At 49.0% G+C, this 21758-nt stretch overlaps 1 protein-coding gene across 5 annotated transcripts in view; it reads left to right on the forward strand.

Moving 5' to 3' along the window:
* Window positions 1-19079: 19079 nt before the first annotated feature.
* The window catches only part of AGAP1 (ArfGAP with GTPase domain, ankyrin repeat and PH domain 1), a 524718-nt gene continuing 522039 nt past the window's right edge, over window positions 19080-21758 (forward strand). For 2 of the 5 annotated variants that reach the window (XM_078071496.1, XM_078071497.1), the window contains exon 1: window positions 19080-19696. In XM_078071496.1, coding sequence (XP_077927622.1) covers window positions 19534-19696 — 163 coding nt within the window. In that variant the 5' untranslated portion in view covers window positions 19080-19533. The remainder of the gene's footprint in view (window positions 19697-21758) is intronic. The other 3 variants (XM_078071498.1, XM_078071500.1, XM_078071499.1) reach the window with 3 other exon arrangements.

Below are 21758 nucleotides of genomic sequence, written 5' to 3' on the forward strand. Positions count from 1 at the left end.
ACACCGGGCTCCATCCCAGGACCCAGGACCCATGAGATCATGACCTGAGCTGTAGGCAGACGCTTAACTGACTGAGCCACCCAGACGCCCCACATTTTGCCACTTTAAACCATGTAATATTAAATGCATAGCACTCCTACTTACAGTTTCAATGGACTATAAGTCCATTATTTCACCAAGCTGACACCCTGTTCCTGTTCCTGTTTTGGGTGGTTGCACGTTGCCGGATACTTCTTATTTGGTAATCTGAAAGATGGTACTCCAGTGAGCATCTTCACCGTATCCAGTGTTTTCCTCCTATCAAATTACTTCCTAAATATACTCAGGACTGAAATCACAAGACAAAAGACATAAACATTTTTGCAACGTGTCGTCACATTGCTTTCCAGATGGGTTATAATGGTATTAGGTGATGGGACAAGGATGGAACCACAAAGCCAGGAAGGCCTTAGCGATCCTAGTCAGCCAGGCTGCTATAACAAAATACCGCAGGTGGGTGGCTAACGAAAATGGAAATTGATTTCTGCCAGTTCTGGAGGCTGGAAGTCTGAGATCAGGGTGGCAGCGTGGTTGAGTTCCGGTGAGAGCTGTCTTGTTGGCTCATAGACGGCCACCTTCTTGCTGTGTCCTCACCTGGCGAAGAGAGAGAAAGAGAAATCTCCCTCTTCTTATTAGGTCACCAGTCCTATTGCAGGAGGACCTCATCCTTATGAACTCATTTAACCTTAATTACCTTCTAAAAACCCGAACTCCAAATACAGTCACCCTGGAGGTTAGGGCTTCAACATACGAATTTAGGGGGAACCCAACTCTATCCACAGGAGTAGCTTTACCACTAGGGAAGCTGCTGGACCATCTGAGCCCAGCTCCAACCAGAGATACATGATCACACCAGCCGCTTTTCTCTGGAGAAACGCTAGAGTGTGGTGTGTGGAAGGGGAATGTGAGCCCTGACCTTACGAGAGTCTGGGGTAAAGTCAACAAAACAGGGGAGTGGGGAAGGCTTTCCAATATTCATATTGAAACCTGGAAAGTCATTCCATCTGGTTTGTTTATAATCTATGATAATCATTGACTATGAGCTCAGCTTTGGTGAATTAGGAATGAGGCTATTACATTCTGGACCTGAACCAGCCGGCAACCACCTGCTCTCAGGTTCTTCCACTGCCAATCTTTGGGGACCCTACTTTGACCGGATACCACCACCAGGACCTTCCCAGCTTCCCTGGCATCCTGGGGTAGCTTCATGAAGACAGGTTTATTTGCTTTAGAGGATCTCTAAAAACATTTGTGGACTCCGGACATCTCCAGTGCCTCGGAAACAGGTGGTGCATGAGCTCAGGCTGAGGTCAAAAAGTAAGCATCACGAAGATGAATCCACACTGCATTGGCTTCCCCAAGCCCGTCCCCATCCTCTCCCAACATCCCACACAGGAGGGCCTGTTCCTTTCAAGGTAAAGTAGAGAAGCTTGCCTGCAAATGTGCCATTTGCCATATCTTGTCCTCTGCTGGACCTTTGATACACCCTGGGCAGTCAGCACTGGACAGCCCCATGTGGATCAACGCTTTGGCCATAAGGATTTTTCTGGAAAGGACATGTGCCTCCAAGACCAGAACTGGTGGCTGAGGCTACAGAGCAGACATGGCAGGACTAGGCACCCCTACTCTTACCCTACCACACCCCATGCCTGGGGGAGAACCCTCAAGTGTTGCCACCCACTTCCCCACCCAGACTCATCGCTCCTTCCATCCAAAATAAAAACTCCATATCTGGGTCCAACACACGTGCAAGTAATGTAGATTTTACTGATTTTCCATGGAAAGAAAAGAATGCCATATCTTTTTTTAAAAAAATCACGTCATATAATACAATTTAACGAGACTTCCCTATTAGTCCCGTTGTTTCTCTCTTTAGGTTTTTGACCAGAGTGTCCATCACTGGACCTCTCCCCATCTCCCCATCTCTTCCCACAGAACCTCAAAAAATTACCTTCTATCGTCTGAGGCTTTTCAACTCCATTCTCGTGCAAACATTTACTCTCTCTCTTCAAAACAAACAACCCTATCATTTGCCAGAACTCGACCAGATTCTGCTCCTCAAGCCAGTCCCTGCGGCTTCAGCTCATTTTGGCCATTAAGGCCAAGGTCAAAGGCCGGTTCAGGTGCTACAGCGTAATAAGGTAATGAAGCTGGGAGAAAGGAAAAGGGAAATCTGGCCCAACCTTGGGTCCAGAGACACTGAAGCTGATGCAAAGTGTAAGGTACCTCAAGTCCACTAGAGCAGACACTTGAAATGAGTGAGGTAGCCACGACACAGCATTTACTTACCTTTGACCACCCGGACAGCTCTGGGAAGGAAGTGACTATTTTGTTTATTACAGTGTCCCAAATCCTTGGCCCACTGCCTCCCACAGAGTGGGTGCTCAATAAACATTTGTTGACTGGCTGATTGGCCCCATTTGTGCTACCCCAACCGAGCCTATGAATGTGTATATCCCAAAAAATAAAATAAAATTGCAGAGGGCATATTTAACCTAGGCTCAGTTAGACACACGTTGAGTTTGAGAATATAATTGTTGTTAATTACACATGTGTACATTAAATTAGTAACTGCTGTTTCTAATAAGATTGTGGGTAAAGTCAGTTCCCGGGACACCTATGTGGCTCAGATGGTTTAAGCGTCTGCCTTTGGCACAGGTCATGATCTCAGGGTCCTGGGATAGAGCCCTACCTCGGGCTCCCAGCTCAGCAGGGGAGTCTGCTTGTCCCTCTGCCTCTGCCCCTCCCCCTACTTGTGCTCTCTCTTTCTCTCTTATGAATAAATAAAATCTTTTTTAAAAATGTCAGTTCCCAGAAACAGTATGCTAATATCATATGTGGTAGGTATTTTAGTTGCTCCATTTTGCAGATGAGGGAACCAAGTCCTGAAGATGACGGTGAGTTCACCCGAGTCACACAGCAAAGAGCGGCAGAGCCAGAACTTGAACAAAGGACTGACCTATGCAAGCTTCTGGTTGTGGTTGCTTTCGTGGTTCTCCAGGGAGCACGCTGGACCAGACATTTTGTCCTACGGCTGCCTCTGCCATTGACCTTTGGGTGACTGGAGGCTAGCTTTAAGCCACTGTTTCCTCATCCATAAATAAGAACCATCTGGAGGTGCTGTGCCCAGGTCTGTCCTGCTGAAATCACGAGCACGAGACTGGTGGTGCTGATTACCACTTCCAGGAAAGGCAGTTTGGCCGAAAGCGAGCCAGGCTGGCATCCGGTCTGCTAGTGAGGTGGAGGCGGGTGACCGGCCCTGGGCCCGCATTGCTGCCAGAAGTCAAGGACCATAAAGTTCTACCCCAGCTCTGGTGGGGGTGGGGGAGGGGGAGGGGGGAGAATTGGCTAGAATGCCCACCTCATCCCAATTAGGACATTTTACCCTATAAACCTGGGAATGAGTTGGTGCTTTTAATAACCAGGCTGGTGGCTGAGGATATTGACCCAAGCAGGACCTCTGGAGTCCCAGAGAAATGTCCTCTGAGGAAATTCATTTCTAAGAATCTTCTAGAAGCTGCTTTGGTTTTCAAAAATACCATGACTTTCCTAAAACAGAGCTGTGGTCTAAAATATTTTAGAGAGACATTTAATGGCGAGGATTAGAACAGCAACAACAAAAATGTTCCCACTAACAGCCATGTGCGTTGTAAAGCACCCCCCACCCCATCCCCACACCATGCTGGTTAACCAGAGATTTTTGGTGAACAGGTGCACTACAGCCCAGTAATTCCACATGAGATGGGCAGACAAGCCCAGTGGCTTCCCCTGGAATCTGTGGAAAGTGAAGTATCTCATGCCTTTCCCGAGCCTACTAAATCAGAACCTGGGATTTTAGGCTCCAGGTGATCTGTGAGCACGTGAAAGTCTGTGAAGCGCTGGCCTTCAGGTCCTCTGGTCCATCCCAGGTTTTTCAAGTTGGCAAACAGAAGCGCAGGTGAGGAAGTCATTTACTCTGGTGACAGGAAGTTGGTGGCTCTGTTCGGGGAGCCCCCCACCCCTCACTCCTGGTTGAGGCAGGATCGCTGTTGCTTCCTGTGCCCCAGCACCTCCTCCCCGGTTGTGAGACTGTCTTCCCCTTCCTGGAGCCCCAGAGATGGATGGAGGTGGGACCAACGGAGTGCCTCCTAGAGTAGCAGACTGAAAGGGACCAAAACATCCCTGCTAACGAACCAAGGTGGGGATTCCCAGAATCCTCACCCAGTGTGTGAAGAGGGGTGTGGAGAACATGGTGGTGCCTTTCCCTTCGCCCTAGGTTCACTGCCCAAACACACAGAAGGATCTTCCCTGTGGGAACCCAAGGGATTTCTGTGATCCCAGGAGTGTGTTAGTTTGAAATGTCAGGTAACTGAGGCTCCAGAAAATAGTCCTTAATCAGTGGATTGGTGAACAGGTATCCCAGCTTCCTCACCCTTTGGGGTGACCCCTATGCAGTCTCCTCGAGGATCCTGGGGTACTGAACCCCAGTTGCCTATCACAACATCCTTCGTAGGAGCACACTCTACCCTGGCTTCCTCCCGTTCCCCATCTCACTTCCTAGCACCCCCTCCGGGGCTTCCTGGGATCACCTCTCAGATCAACTCCTTGCACTCAAATCCTCATCTCAAGGTCTGCTCCTAAAGGAGTCCAACTGGACTGCAGTGAGAAGCCCAAGGACAGTCGGACAGTTGCCACACTGCTTTCTATGGAGGGTGATTTCCAGGGCCTTCCAGAGCTGAATTTTTTGCTGAATAAGTGATGCAGGTTTGGGGCAGAGCTGAACAGCCGTGGAGAATGGAAACAGGGCTGGCTCACGATATCCCCATGGCACCTTTTTCTTTATCCTCCTGAGTAGCCCAGCTTTGCATCTACATACATTAACTATTTAGTGAATGTTGGTTTGGATGGATGCCAAGGCCACCCATCAAGCTCCATCTAGCTTTTCGTGATGCTCTTGGTCATAACTGCCTCAAAGACCTGGTTGATACAACATAACTAGTGAAATTTAGAAATGAGCTGCCGAAATTTGCTGTATACTGTTAGCATATTCATGAAACTCCTATGTGCTCAATCCCACAGCATCAAGAGGAAAACTCTGCACTTACCTTGCTACCCCTTCCTTATGTATCCATAGGTCTCCCCACGGGGATAGCTAAAACTCCAAGGGAGTGCAGATTAATGACTCCCTGACTTCCATTCCAGACCCTTCCTGTGATTTCCTGTGCTATGTTACCTTTAGAGGTTTACTTTAAGGCAACATCTTCTGGAGACCCCTCTAAAACCAGGCAGAACCCTCCAAAAGTAACGTAGGGTTCAACAAACCCTTTCTGCAGAGGGCTTGAGAGTAAATAGTTTAGGCTTTTCGGGCCGTATGGTCTCTGCCATAGCTACTCAACCCTGGAGTGTGAAAGCAGCCATAGAGACCATGCGAATGAATGGATATGGATGTGTTCTAATAAAACTTTATTCAGACACTGAAATTTAAATTTATATAACTTCTGCATATTACGAAATTGTCTTCTTTTGACTTTTTAAAAACCATTAACACGTAACCATGATTCTTATCTTATAGGCCCTATAGAAACAGGCCGTGGCTGGGGTCTTGTCTGCAGGCTATAGTTTGCAGACCCACAGCCTAGTGCTCTGTCAGCCCCTCTCTGCTGTCGGTGGGGGGAATGGTGGAAGGAGAGTAGAATCTGAGGGTGCTGTCAAAAAGAAAAGCAAAGGGGAGTGTTCTTCACCAATTCCATTCTGCCCATGTTATCCCTTTGCTCTCTCCTTCCATGATGAGCAAAGCAAAAATGCCCCAAGCAGATAACGCCCACAGATGATAATGAAGAAGTGTCACCAGCCTAGAAAATATTTAAATACTTAGAAAGCATTTTGATGCCCTGTGATGGTGCTTCTTAAACTTTCCCCAAAAGTAAATCTGGTGGAGAACCTCATATATTAAAATAAAGTGGAGCTTTTATGTAGAGGGAACCAGAATTGGGGAGGAGGGGAGGTGGAATAACCCAGCGTACTCAGACCTCTGCCTGTGGGCTTCCTTGGAGGTTCCAAGGAACCCAGTTTGACAACTGCTGTTCTCTGAAAAGGCGGAAGGGAGTTCAAACAAATGTCTGCTGTTCTTTTCCAAAGGCAGTCCTATGATCTTGGGAGATATGTGGAAAGTTCGCTGGCGTGCTGCACCCCAGGTATGCCCTGGATCCCAGCCAGGCACGTGCCGTCGCCCCCCCTTGCAGTGCACGCTCATACTCTGGGCAACGTGACAGAGGGCACACAGTGACACAGCAGGAAGGAATCCTTGCAGCCAGCGTGCTGAGCTGGGTGGGTCGCAGCTTAGCAAAGCAGCAGCTCCCACTCCCCAACATGCCCAGTGAGATGAGAGAGCAAGGTTAGGGCAAGAAAATGCCCTTTGATTTCACAGGAAGCAGCACAATAACCGTGCCCCTCGATCCAGAGAGGTTTTGTAATGGGCTCGTCTTCCCTACTGCAGAAAATGTCTCTGTGATCATGCTGATGGAAACTCTGCTGTGTTTTTTTTAATCAGGAGAGACGCTGTGGTTAGGAAGGAAGGCGCACGTGCTCACACTCAGAAAACAGAAAATCGGTCTTTAATTCTGGGTGAGTCACCATCCCCCGACCCAGCCCACAAGGTCTGAGAAGGTTAAATGAGATAACATCCAAAGGTGCCAAGTACTTAGTGGCGATTCGATAAATATTTAAAGGGAACCTATATTTGGAAACCAAGGGAAAATCGAAGAACAGAAAAGCAATCCTTTTTTGGTCGATGTCGTTTTACTTGCATTCAGAGGGTACGCCGAGAGGAACGGATTACCCAATGTATGAGATCCTCAAGTTTAACAAAAGCCCCAAAGACATTGTAGCAGGTAATCTATCAAACAAAAAGCATGAAAATGCTTTCAAAAACTTTACACGAGGAGTGTGATGAGACAGATACAATTGGTAAACATTATAGAAACCGTCCTTTTAGCTGCCTCAGTAGATCCATTCTAAATCATTACATGGTTTTCACATGATCGGGGAGACGATTATATAATTTCAAAAGTGCCTGTAAACTACTCATTTGCATCTGATTTCTCAGTGTCTCATTTGTTCATCAGCCAAAGCCATGTGTATAAAACCGGCTATTTAATCTGTGCACAGAATGTGTACAAGCAAATTAATCTTCCGTTTTATGAGAGAAAAATTCATACACTCAGAATTATCATGCGTTCTGCACTTGATACACCGAGGAGATGCTTTACACAGTTGTGTGAGCGTGTGTCTCCATAAATACCCACTTTAAAAACCGATGCAAATCTAAAGTCAGGGTGCAAAGGATAGATGCATTTTCACACCCCCAGTAGCTGACATGAACACAGACCAGTGTTTTCGTGGCACGAGGAAGATGGCTTGAGGGCGTTGCTAGGAGAATAAGGCATCTTTGCCTTTTACATTCCTTTGGGAAAAGGAAAGAAATCACAGCAGCTGGGGCCATGGAACCCGTCCAGGACAACTGTCGTGTGGCTGTATGGCCATCAGGGAAGGGGCAGGGGCATTTCTACTGAGCAGTGGATTTCTGCCCTGAGGCTGGCACCCCTCTCTGCTCCAGGCTCTCTGATGCCATAAGCCTGCTGTATCTGCAGCCTTGTTGATCCCCACCCCTGTGTGGGGCTAGGACCTGGGGGCTTTCCCAGGCTCACTGCTGCTCCTGGGTCTGCTTCTAACAAGCAGTGCAGGTTGGGGAAGCGACTTCACCCATGGGGCCTTTCTCATGTGTGCGTGAAAGGGACTCTGAGGTCCCTGCACAGCTTGATTATGTGACACTCTCAGCCTGCAGCCTTCCAATTATTTCTCTCGCGACCACTGGAAAGCAGGCTCGAGTTTTGATTCGACATGCTGTTACAAGGACTTGGCTTGTCCAGCAATCCCACTTCTGGATTAATACACCCAAAGGAAATGAAGGCGGTGGTCTCCGGGAGATGTTCGTGCACCCATATTTGTAGCATCATTATTCGCAACAATCAAAGGATGGAAGCAAGCCAAGTGTCCGCCAAGGGATGAATGGATAAACAAATGTGATCTAAACAGGCATTTTATATATATATGTATATATATATATATGCATGCATACAAAACGGAATGTTCCTTAGCCTTACAAAGGAAGGAAATTCTGCCACGCGCTGCCACATGGGTAGACTTGGAGGACATCATGCTCGGTGAAATTAGCCAGACACAGAAAGGCATATACTGCATGATCCCACTTAGAGGAGTCAAATTCGTACAGACGGAAAGTAGAGCAGTGGTCGCCGGGGGCTGGGGGAGGGGAATGGGCAGTGTTGTTTAGTGGGTATGTTATTGCAGTTTGCAAGATGAGAAAGTTCTGCAGATTGGATGCACAACTATGTGATTAGACTTAACATCACTGAACTATACACAGAAATGGTTAAGACTGTAAGTTTTTTGTTACTTTTTTCTTTTTGCCACAATTTAAAAACAATAAAATAAAGGGGTGCCTGGGTGGCTCAGTCGGTTAAGCGATCAACTCTTGATTTCAGCTCGGGTCATGATCTCAGGGTCGCCCTGTGTCAGGCTCCACATTGAGCATGGAGCCTGTTTGGGAATCTCTCTGTCTCTCTCCCTCTGTCCCTCCCCACCCACCCAGTCTCAAAAAATAAAATAAAGTAAAGTAAAATAAAATAAAATAAAGTAAAATAAAGTAAGGAAAATAAAGTAAAATAAAATCAAACAAAGTAAAGTAAAATAAAATAAAGTAAATAAAATAAAAACAATGAAATAAAGGACTTGCCTGAGAAGACTTAACCCTCTGCCAAGGCTGGACACCCTGGCTTGCCTGCTCTGCCCTGTCCTGAAAACAGGAGGAGGGGAGTTCCGTGAACTTGGATAGGAAAGCACCAACATCCCTAATTTCACTAAGCTCTAAGTGAAATGTCCTATCACCTTCTGTCATGAACGTAAACAAAAAATCACAGAAGAATTAGCAGTATCTGAGACTTTGCCGCCAAGGGGAATCAGATATTTTCTATCACATTCAAATAATACAAATATCTTAAAATATTGTTTAGGTTTATCAGTAATCCAAAGTTACAGTAGTTGGTAGACTGGCTGCTTTATCTTGTTAATTAATATGTTTATAAAGAAGCACATATGTTCCTATAAACTTAAATATCTTGATAACTGTATGTCAATATATCTGGTTCTTTCATAAGTTTATGTATGTTACTGAAAGAATTTAAAAACATCAAATTAAATTTTAGATGAACGTGAAGAAAGCCGACAATGCTTGAGTTTTCCCCAGAGAGGTTGGCTTTTTATTGGTCTGTCACTATTTATGTGTTGATGTTGATACATCCTAGGAACATCCCATGATTATCTCAGTGAAATATGCAAAGCCGTGTCTGTTTCCACGAATTTTCAGCTAAGAGGTCAGCAGAAAAAAGACCCCAGAGATGTCCGTGTCCCAATGCCTGGCGCCTGTGAAAACTGTGTCAGGTGACAGAAGGGATTTTGCAGGTGTGACTAAATTAAGGATCCTGAGCTGGGGAGATTATCCTGGATCACCCCAGTGGGCCAAATGTAACCACACAGTCCTTAGAAGAGGGATGAAGGAGAGTCAGAGGGAGGTTAGAAGATGCTCCACAGTGCTGGCTTTGAAGAGGGAGGAAGGGGCCATGAGCCAAGGAAGGCAGGAGGCCTCTTGCAACTGGAAAAGGCAAAGAAACAGATTCTCCCCTGGAGCATCCAGAGGGAACACAGCCCTGCCGACACCTGGATTTTAGCCAGTGATGCCTATTACAGAGTACTGTCTTTCGGAACTGTAAGATGATAAATGGGTGCTGTTTTACACCACCAAGCTTGCGATAATTTCTTACAGCAGCTATGGGAAGCTGATACAACACGGGGACTCCAGGATAGTTATACTTAGCAAAGACACCCAGGTGGAAGGCAGGGTGGGCATTTTGCTTACATGCTTGTCCTCTGAGAAATGCTACTTATTCTCTGCCTTTACTCAATAACAAAAGTTCACAGAATAATCATTACCCTGAAAGAGTACTCACCCCCACTACCTGTGATACACCAACATTCTGTTCTATCTTATTCTTCTTTGATAGAATTGATTTCTCAACCTATTGAAGAATCATGACCCATAGAAATCATCTCTGAGTGACAATTACTCCTTAATTTAGGAAGATATAGTGATGGACTTTTTTGGCCCCCTTGGTCTTTATCCAAAGAGGTAAAGCGAGTACCATAAAGTATCATGGCAGGGAGCAAATTCCTTTCTGGCAATTCAAGATGGCTGAGGAGAGGAGCAATGGCCCCCAAGACAAGGGAGGGTCCTGAGGAAAAGGTCAAGGGTGAGGGTCTCCCAATGGCTGTGACCAAGGAACTTTTGAGAAAAGTAATGTCCAGCATGCAATTTTAATTTGCCCCATCACCTTGAACTCTGATTTACTCCTGCCCCATGTCTGTTATCCCTAAAGGTTTCTAAGAGCCCTTAACAACCATACCCTTATTTTAGTGACACAGGAGGGATAAAACTTGGATTTCAAGTAGGAACTATTTGCATTTTCAGTGGGATCTTGAAAATCTAGATAAAATCCATGTATCATTCATTAAATTAATTTTAAGGCTATCCATTACATGTGAAAATCTTTTTTAAATGACCTTAAGTGAAGTAATACTGCTGCTCATTCTATTTACTTTTCATAAGAGGAAGATACTCTTCTAAAGCTCTTCTTTAAAAATAATTTCATGTGGTGCCTATGTGGCTCAGTGGTTAAGCATCTGCCTTTGGCTCAGGTCATGATCCCAGACTCCTGGGATCGAGCCCGGCATCGGGCTCCCTGCTCGGTGAGCCTGCTTCTCCCTCTCTGCTGCTCCCCTGCCGCTCCCCCTGCTTGTGCTCCCTCTCTCTCTCTCTGTCAAATAAATGAATAAAAAATCTTTTAAAAAATAAAAATAATTTCATTTATTTATTAAGTAGGCTCCATGCCCAGAGTGGGGCTCAAACTCATGATCCCAAGATAAAGAGTCGCGTGCTCTACTGACTGAGCCAGCCAGGAGCCCCAAAGAAGATATTCTTCTAACCCTATGAATAACCACTCACTGACCTAAATGTGTCAGTGTAAGAGAAATAAAGGCATGAGTCTTTAAAAGCAATGTTCATCTGGGGGCACCTGGATGGCTCAGTCAGTTGGGTGTCCAACTCTTCAGCTCAGGTCATGATCTCAGAGTAGTGGGATCAAGCCCTGCATTGGGCTCTGTACTTAGTGGGGAGTCAGCTGGAGTTTCTCTCTCCCTCTCCCTCTGCCCCCTCAATCTCTCTCTTTCTCTCTCTAAGATAAATAAATACATCTTAAAAAAAACAAAAGTCGTGTTCATCTATTTTGTTTTCCATCACCTTGGCTTGGGAGCTATGAGGTCCTGTGGTAGGATTCTGAATGTGTTAGTGGCAGGTGACTTACCACGTTACACAAATCTCATGAGTTCCCAAAAGATACCTGGCACTGAGTGGTGTGGGTGGGTGCAAGGCTGATTCTAACAACCCAGGATTTCTTTTGAAAGCTCTTCTGGTTACTCATAGGTGTAGGTTCAAATGCAACTGCTATTACACAGTGATAATGCCAAATATTAAACATTAGATATTGCATATCTGTGGCAGAGTTTATTAATGTGTTATAGGCAGAATAATGAACCCCCTCACCAAAGATGTCCATGTCCTAATGCCAGGACCCTGTGGGTATGTTACCTAATATGTGAGAGAGGTATGAAGACTGCAGGTGGAATTAAGGTTACAAATAAGATGACCTTGAAATGGGGAAATCATCCTGGATTATCCAAGTGGGATCAATAGAATCACAAGTGTTCCAAAAAGCAAGAGAAAGCAGCAAAGGAGGGGGTCAGGGTGATGTGATGAGAGAAAAATTCAGCTCACCGTTGCTGGCTGTGAAGCAGATGGAGGAAGGGGCCACAAGCCAGGGAGTGCAGGCAGCCTAGAGAGGCTGGAAAGGCAAGGAAACAATCCCACACAGATCCTATGGACATGAACGCAGCCACTGACGCCTTGGTTTTAGTCTGGTGAGACCCATGGCAGGCTTTGGACCTACAGAACAGGAAGATAGCACATTTGTGTTGTTTAAGCTCCTAAGTTGCGGAGCAATAGAAAGCTAATAATGCTGCTTTGGAGGATGAGTCATGGCCATTGGATAAGGGCTGCCTGGAGCGGATAAGCAGAACCAGTGGGGGAACTGGACTCTCCCTCAAGGGGTCCTTTGTTCAGGGCAAAGGCTCAATGAATGATGAGCCAAGAAACAAAAATGTCTTTTACATGTACTCTCACATACATGCCACGATTCTCAGACACTTTCATAGGCCACAGGGATTGTCTCTCTATCAGTATCTATTACTACAGTACAAATTACTCCAAAATGTAGTGTCTTGAAATGGCAATCATCATTTATTATCTTTCCGAGTTTCTGTGAGTCAGGGATTCAGACAAGGCACAGAGGGGACAGGTTTTCTCACTGAACCATATCTGGGGAAGGAAGCTGGGGAGGAAGGAAGACTTGAAGGGGGGAGCCAGAATCATTTGAAGGATCTTTTATTCACATGTGGCCTCTCCATGTGGCTTAGGCTTCCTCCCAACATGGTGGCCAAGGGCAAGTGGAAGGAATGGGAAGAGGGCTGAAGAGGAAGAAAAGACAAGCAGAAGTGGTCTTGCTTTATATGACACACCCTCAGACATCCTGCTTCACTAATTTTGCTGTTTCGAGGGTTGGGAAGTTGCACATAGAGAAAACGGGGATGCCGTCCATCTATGCTTCCCTTAGAGAACTGGAGTAAAACAGATTTGGATTCCATCACTTATAATAGCTATGTGAACTTTGGGAAAGTTGTGTTTTAGGTGTTATAATCTATTTTCTACAGATAAGGAAACCAAGGCTTAAAGATATCCTTCCTCCATTGACAAAGCATCTGACACACATCTCATTTCATGGTAATGACCACCTGTGACATGTTACTGCTTTCTTCCTGGGGCCAAAGACTGAACAACGAACACTATCTCAGCAGAATGGCTTGGTTGCTTGACCAAGGATGGCATGATAGACTAGAGTAGGAATTGCGAGTGGGCAGCACTCCCTTCCCCTTACTCTGGGCTCAGTTTTGTGACTTCCTTTGACCACAAGGATGTCCGCAGGTGTGGAGTGCAGATGCTTGAAATACACTTGCCCACTGGGGCTAGTTCTCTTGAGCTTCCACCATCACTGAGAGATGTACTTGCCTGGTCTAGCCCACAGTGCCAGGTGGAGAATGAGAGCTACGTGGGGTAAAGGTGAACGGCCATGGAGAGCCCAGCCAAGATCAGCCAAGGGCCCATACTGCAAACACTGTGGGTATGTTCTGGTCTGCATCCCAGAGTCATTTCCAGAGGGGAAAATCTACCCAGGGACAAAAGTAAGATGAGGAAATTTAATCTTGGCACTTTCCGAATTCCCCTCCTTCTGGTCCCCACTCTCTCTCCTACCCCTATGTGACTCTTCCCCACCTCCACCAGGAACCCAAAGCCTTTAGGAGACACTGATTCTCCAAAACTACCTACTGCCCTCTGCAGATGACCCCATGAAATGAACTGACTTCTGTCATATTACAGGCTATGCACATGTCAAACAAAAATCTCAGAGCTCTTTCACCATGTATGTAATCTAATGAAATCAAATCAAGCTCAGGCAAATGGATAGAGCACACAAAAAATCCAAAGACACATAATGCTTCATGAATTTTCTTTTTTTTTTTTAAGATTTATTTATTTGAGAGAATGAGAGAGAGAGAGAGAGAGAGGAAGCATGTGAACAGGAGCAGAGGGAGAGGGAGATAAGCAGACTCCCCACTGAGTGGGGAGCCTGACGCAGGGCTCAATCCCACGACCCTGAGATGATGACCTGAGCTGAAACCAAAAGTCTGATGCTTAACTGACTGAGCCACCCAGGCGCCCTTGTTTCATGAATTTTCTACAACACTTCTTCGAGATAATTTAGGTAAAATAGCTATGTAGCTATGTATAAGGGCAATTCTGTAGGTTTGGGAGGTGGGGAGCATTTTGATGTTTAAGGTTATGACTATAAAATTATTCCTACAGACCACATAATTCACACTGCCATGCTTTGGGAGAACATGTATATCTACGTCTAGTCACTAGCAGAACTGCCCCTAATTCACATTTTAATTAAACATTATCAGAATTATTCACCCAACTCTAACTCAGCCACTGAATATGTTTGTGTGTGAACGCTGTGTCTGTGTATGTGTATGTGGGGGGGTGGTCTTCATGGCTGCCTTCATCCATAGCTAGCCTCACTTACTCTCTGTTCATGATCTCAGACTTGGATTCAGATATTGAACCCTAAAAGCAGTGCCTCTTCTACAGATAGTCCCCTGGAATGAAAGCTCATGAAAGGCAGGTATCATCTTTTTCATCTTTGTGTTCCGAGAACGTAGCACCCTGCCCAGGATATAGTAGGTAAACAAAAAAAGATTTGTTGAATGAATAAATGAGAGAATGAATGAATGAATGAATGAATAGGACGGTCTTTAGACCTTTCCTTGATACTTCTGGTCACAAGAGAAATTCACTATTTTGAGGGCCAGCTTGCTCTCACTGAAATCCTTGGAAGGACTATCATATCAAAAATGGCCTGAATTTCTGGCTATATTCACGTAAGATGAATCTAAAGTAACCTTCTGGGGAGTGCCACTGGGTCTCATGTTGCTAGAAAAACTAACTTTCATTTCAATGCAGCTAACATTTATTGAATACCTACTATGTGCATGGTGTGGCAAGAAAAAAGTCTTACCATTTGAGAGATGTTTGTTCATTTATTAATTTATTGAATATTTATTGCCCCTGCAATGACCAAGCACCATAGAGAAGAAAGATGGTCCTGTTTTCATGGAAATTATAATTTAATTGGGAAGCCATTCATTTGACAAGCATTTATTGGTTATCTACTGTGTCAGGAACTTCTTATAGGTGCTGCGGGTAGAATAGGGAACAAAACAGACAAAAATCCTGGCCTTTGTGGAGTTTATATTCTAGCGGGGGACACAGACGATACCAAGATAAACAAGTAAAGTATGTATTGTCTTAGAGAGAAATGCTAAAAAAAAAAACAAAACAAAGCAAGTGTATTATTTTCCTATTGCTGCTAGAACAAATTAGCAGGAACTTAAGTGGTATAAACACAAATTTATTATCTTATAGTTCTGGAGGTTACAAGTCAGAAATAGGTCAATAAGGCTGTGTTCTTTCTGGAACCCCTAGAAGAAGATCCATTTTCTTGGTCTTTCTAGCTTCTAGAGGCCACCTACATTCCTTGGCTCATGGCTCTTTCCTCCATCTTCAAAGCCAGCAGTGCATCGCAATTTCCGACTTCTCTCTCTCTCTCTGTCTGACCCCCCATCTGTCCTCCCATCTCCTTCTCTGACACTGACCCCCTTGCCTCCTTCTTATGAGGACACTTGTGATTACACTGGACGCACACAGATGGCGCAGGAACATTTCCTCATCTGACTATCCTTAAGTTGATTACATCACGAAAGCCCTTTGTCATGTAAGGGAACATATTTACAGATTTTAGGGGTTAGGATGTGGGCACCTTCATCTTGTGCCACAACAAGGAAGTGAGACATGAGATATTGGTGAAGAGGGATGCCATTTTATTATTATTATTATTATTATTTTTTTTTTTTTTTAGAGAGAGAGAGAGAGGGAGAGCACACATGCACACGCAGGAGCAGGGGCTGGGGGGGAGGGGCAGAGGGAGAGGGAGAGAGAGAATCTTAAGCAGGCTCCACACCCAGTGCAGAGCCCACTTGGGGCTCGATCTCATGACCCTGAGATCATGACCTGAGCCAAAATCAAGAGTCAAATGCTTAACTGACTGAGCCACCCAGGCACCCCAGAGGGGTGACATCTTAGTTAGGGTATGCGCATGGTTGCTGGGGAAGCACATTCCTGACAGAGGAAGCACCAAGTGGAACACCGGGGGCGGGGGGGTGGTGGTGTGTGCCTGGCGTATTTAAGTGACATCATGGGGGCCCACAGGGTGGCTAAAGAGGAGAAACCATCTTTCATTTGTCTCTCATCCTGCACATCTGTGGGCAGAGACATGGACTGTCTTTGCTCTGAACCATCTTTTTTTTTTAAGATTTATTTATTTATTTTAGAGAGAGAGCAAGATTGTCCAAGCTCAGGCCCGTGAGTGGGGGGAGGGGCAGAGGGAGAAGGAGAGAGAGAATCCCCAGGAGACTCCCCACCGAGCGTGGAGCCTGACATGGGACCCGATCCCGATCCCAGGACCCCGAGATCACGACCTGAGCCGAAATCAAGAGCCAGTCACCTAACCGATTGAGCCATGCAGGTGCCCCACTCTGAACCCTCTCTTTAAGACCCTTTGGAGGGCAAACATCCTAGGGAGATGGAGATAGTGTTTCCTGTTCACAGTTAAGGGCAGATATGCTTACTGTCCATGATAATTACGACAGGGTTTCCTTCCTGAGAGAACCCTTCCCATATAAAAGGTTGGGGTTCTCTAAGCTCAGGGTTCCTCTCCTGTTAGGAAACTCACTATGTGTGCACCCGGACTTCATGGCCCTGTGGGAACGGGGGCTCGGTGAACTGGTGCATGAAAATGCTGATACTCTACCTACTGCTATTGCTGTGAATAATACAGTCCTTTGTTTCTGACCCAGGAGTCTCATGTCTTCTGGCAGCATCCATGAACCTGCAGCAGACTAGCTTGTTAGCTTACAGGTAGGGGGAATGCTCAGACCCTGAACTGGTGCCTCTGCGGCTTCAGAGGCCAGAGTAGGGAGCTAGATTTTACTCTGAGTGGGATGTGAGTCCCAGGAGGGTTTTGAGCAGGGGTGTCACATGACTTAACTTAGGTTTTATAAAGGTTCACCAAAGCTGCCTTATTGAGAATAGACTATAAGGGCACAAGGTAAGAAGCAAGGAGATCAATGGCTAGGTCAATCACCTAGCAATAACCCAGAGGCAAGATGATCAGGACTCTGTAGTGGTGGCAGAGTGGTGGTGAGTAGTGGGATTCTGGATCTTTTGGAGGGGGAGATGACACTATTCGGTGTATGAGATGAGAGGCATCAAGTTGTTAGCCTGAACAGACAGAAGCCAGAAGTTGCCCATAACTGGGATGGAGATGATCCAGGGGGAGCAGGGGGAGGGGATAGCAAGAGTTCAGCTTGAGATGTTGGATTTAAATTGCCAGGGGGCATCCAACAGATGTTGAGGCAGTTGGATATACATTCATTATTCAGGGGTGAGGTCTGGGTTGGAGATACAAATTTGAGGTTCATTAACCTGTATATGATATTCAAAGCCTAAAGACAGAGATCACTGCATATAGAAAAGAGAAGAGAGGAGGCCCAAGAATGCACACACCCCACCCCCGGCCTTCCACATTTAAGAGTTTAGGGAAGTAAGCAGGAATCACAAAAGGGACTGAGAAGCCAGGAAGATAGTAGGAAAGCCTGATGAGCACGTTATCCCAGCATCCAGGAGAAGAAGGGGTTTCCAGGAGAGGGAGTGACCAATGCCTGCTGATAGGTTAAGTAAAATGAGGTCACAGGCCAGCATCTCAGTTATTATAGTTACTTACAATAAGTGTAAAGCAAGAGGCATATCACAGATGGAGCAATGAACTCTAAGTGTGTCAAGAACCCTGCTGGGACTTAGGGATGGGGAGGGGGGGCATGAGCAAAGGCTCAGAATGCTGAAGATGGTCGGCCCATTCGTCTGGGGGGAATTGTGAGCCCAGAGAGGGTAATTCAGCAAGGCTGGATATCAGGGTGCGATATGCAGGCTGCAGGTGAACCCGGTGAAGACTCGGCTGGCTTTGCTCAGGCATGCCTAGGCGCGGACTTCTGTTTCCAAAAGACCACTCGGATGTGTGGGGGCAGGGACTCGGCCAGCGCGCGCAAACCAGGCCCTGTGGGGCCGCCGATTGGCCCTGGTGTACCGAACATCTGCAACAATCCCTTTGCTTCGAACCTGCGGAGAGAGCCCTCTGCGCGCTGAGGCCGCTGCTGCAGTGCGGTCCAGCTCCGCGGGGCCCGGGGGCTGAGCTGACGCTGGGGGTTGACAGGCAAGGGGCTGGGAACACACTCGGAGCTGGCGGCGTATGACCCGTATGATCCATACCTCAACCTTTTTATTTTAAAGGGAAAGGGTGCCTAGGAAGCCTCCGTGGTATTTCAACGCCCCTCGTATCCCCGTCTAAACTTCAGTTCACTCGTGGAGTGTGAACTCCACGCCCCCAAAGACTAAGGAGGCTTTTCCCCTTCGCGAAGAAATTTCATTTACGAGGAAGCACTCATGTCACTTTCGGAAGAGGCGAAAAGTTAAAAAATGCGGGTTAGGGGAAGCCGACCAAGTACGGTCGTGGGACACTGGCGAGTCGCAGAGCCTCCTGGAGCCAGCCGCTTGGAAACAAACAAAAACGCGGGGGGAGGGTCGCTCCCCGCCTCCCGGTCCCGAGGCGTGGGGGTACCGGGGCAGCGCAGGGGCCCGCGGGGAGGGCTGCGCGGGATGCGAGATCGTCCCGCGCCCTCGGCCCCCCCGCCCCAGCCGTGCGCCCCCTCCCCGCGGTCTCGGCGGGGCGGGACGCGACGCGGCGCGGACTACAAGTCCCAGGAAGCCCAGAGGCGGGCGCGGGGCGGAGCCTGGCGCAATTCCCCGGGATCCGGCGCGCTGGGAAGCGCCGCGGAGGACGCAGCGGCGGCGGCCGGAGGGCGGCGAGCGCGCGGGCGGGAGGGGCGCGGGCGGAGGCGGGGCCGACGTGGGCCGGAGCCCTGCGTGCCAGGGAGGGGGCCGGCCGGGCAGGCGGCGGGCGGCGCTCGGAGCGGGCTCCGCGGCTTGTGCGGCGCCTGCGGCTCGGTCCCGGCTCGGCGGGCGGCGCACGGCAGGCGCGGCGCGGGGGCCCCGGCGCGCCGGGCGGCGCAGCACGCAGCGCGCGGACCCACGCCGCGGCCGGGCGCTCGGAGCGGCGCGGCCACTGCCCGAGGGCCGGCCCTCGGCCCCGGCGCTCGGAGCGCGGCGGCTGCCTGGCTTTAATGGCTGCTCAGCGGGGCAGCGCCTAGGGGTGGAAGGCGGCTGAGGCGCAGGAAGGCGCCCGAGCGAGCCTCCTCCGGGGCCGGCCGCGCCCGCCGCGGCGCGCTCCATGGGGGCCCGCTGACCCGGGGCGCCGGGGCCCGCTCGCTCGCCGGCCGCGCGTCCCGGCCATGAACTGAGTCCGCGGGCCGGCCCCGCGCCTGCTCCGCCCGCTCCTTTCTTCTCGCGCCTCCTCCGCCCGCCGCCGGCGGGCCCGGCTCCCCGGGGGTTGCGGCGCCCCGGGCTCGGCGGCCCGCGGGCCCCGGGGCGCGGGGCGGCGGCGGCGGCGGGGGGCGCGCGGCTCCGGGCGCGGCGCCTGCACCATGAACTACCAGCAGCAGCTGGCCAACTCGGCTGCCATCCGGGCCGAGATCCAGCGCTTCGAGTCGGTCCACCCCAACATCTACTCCATCTACGAGCTGCTGGAGCGCGTGGAGGAGCCGGTGCTGCAGAACCAGATCCGGGAGCACGTCATCGCCATCGAAGGTGAGGGCCGGGCCGCCGCGGGGCTTCTGGAAAGCGCGGGGGAGCGGGCGCCCCCGGCGCGGCGGGGCACGCGCGCGTGTGTGCGTGCGTGTGTACACACGCGCCGGGCCGTGGCACGCGGCTGCCCCGCGGAGGGAGCTTTGCGGTGCTTCATGTCCTGCAAGGCCGGGCGACGGCGGAGGGGGAGGCCGAGGGTGCCGCAAGCTCTGCCGGGGAAGATGGGCCGGCAGCGTTAATTTGATAATGGGCAGTGGAGTCTCTCCTGTGTGAAGGTGGCTCGATGCTGCCGCGTTCCGGGCCGTCCTAGTGACCCGGCCCAGCCGATGCCCGGGGGCAGCTGGAGGGGTTGGTGCCACCGGACCCGTGACAGGTTACCAGGCCAGGCGTCTTGCTAGATGTTGACAGACGTTTTGGGAAGTGCAGCTGCTGGGCTGGGGGCTCAGGCCAGCGTGTTTAGGCGGGGCAGGGCCGCCCCCTTCGTGTCTTTGCCCAATTCAGGGGGCCCGGTGGAGGCAGCTTCATTGAGCCCATGCAGACAGCCAGCCCGGGCTGCAGGCTGTGTCGTGTCCTCGTGCCTGTCCACCTGCCTCTGTGCAAAGGCTAGTAGTCTCCGTAGGGTGTTTTCTACCAAAAGTCTTGGGCCAAATTAGAAGCAGAGCCGGGAGGACAGGGGATTCCTCAGCCTCAGGGTCTCACTTTCACAGGCCCAGAGGCCCCCTGCCCTTTCAGCTTGTCCAGCGAGGCTGTGAGCCTGCAGGAGAGGTGCTGCAGAGTTCTGCCTCTCTCGGGCCTGTGGTCCCTTGGGATTATGAGTGGCTCTTATTTCTCTGCTAGTGGGTTTCTGGATTGTCTCCTTGGTCTGTCCCTTTGGCCCCACCAAGATCTGGGGGACAAGGTGGGATGTCAGTGTGGAGTGTGGAGTTCTACCCCTGCCACACTCAAATCAGCAGTTTTTCCTCTCTGTTGCCAGAGGTGGTACAAGGCCTGCAGGGTGGGCCATGGTACAGACTGTCCTAACCAAAGCCACTGGGGCCGCTGTTGAGGAACACTGAGAATGTTCCAAGGCCTGGCAGGAGTTTGTCCAAAAGCCTGGGTACAGGCAGTCACCCAGCTCCCCTCCATCTGTGACGGCATCGGCCACAGGAAGGCTTTGCTTTGGCACCACGCAGTCTGAACTACTAACCCCAAAGCGTCTTGGTTTGACACTTGGCCAGTTAGATGGGGAAGGTGGATGTTGTGGTGCTGATCCTCTTGGCATTTGTCAGTCCCATGGACTTGAACCACGTCCCGGCCAGGCTGCCGATTGGCCACCTGCATCCATAGGGGACTTGCTGATTCCCTGGGAGGGTCTGAGCAGTGCTCCAGCCTGTGTGGGACCTGGCTGTCAGAGCACCTGGCCACCTTGTTGGCAATTTAAGATGCTTCCAGATTCCTTGAGAGCTAGAGTCCCCGTGTACTTCCGACAGGACTTGTGGGAGGCCATGGGACCTGCGCGCATCTGCTGATGGCTGGGTGACGTTGCATGAAGGTTCCTCCAGAGCCTGAGCGCTGGCTTTGTTGTGGTCAACGTGAAAGGGGCACTGTGCCTGTTTCCCTTGTCTCTTTGCTGTTCTCTGGCTGTATCCACAGAAGTCTGATGAAACACTTTGAAAGCTAGTGGCAAGTATTGAATGCACCTGGCCAAGAGCACCTCTAGCTGAGTATGATTCATGACGCCTCGTTTTCATTTCTCATTCGGGAAGCCCAGCTCTGGGGTCTCGAGCACTTCAGCAAAGCAATCTGACTTTCTAGCAAGAGGATGTGGTTACATTTTTTTTTTCTTTTTTTTTTCTCTCTTAAAAAAAATATTATGTGGTTCCTAGATGATGGTTTTTGGTAGCTTGATGTCTGCCTTTACCATGTGACAAGTTAAGCCCTTTCTTGGCTGGAATCCTTGTCATTTTTAATAAGACTCAGAATCAGTGAATGAATCCTATTTGGGGCTTTGATGATGCTATTATTTTTCTGTTAGAAAAAGGAATGTCTGTGTTGTGTTTGGCTGTTAATGAACCATTCAGATACG

The sequence above is a fragment of the Halichoerus grypus genome, chromosome 4, assembly GCF_964656455.1.
Source record: "Halichoerus grypus chromosome 4, mHalGry1.hap1.1, whole genome shotgun sequence".
Classification (NCBI taxonomy): Eukaryota; Metazoa; Chordata; class Mammalia; order Carnivora; family Phocidae; genus Halichoerus; species Halichoerus grypus.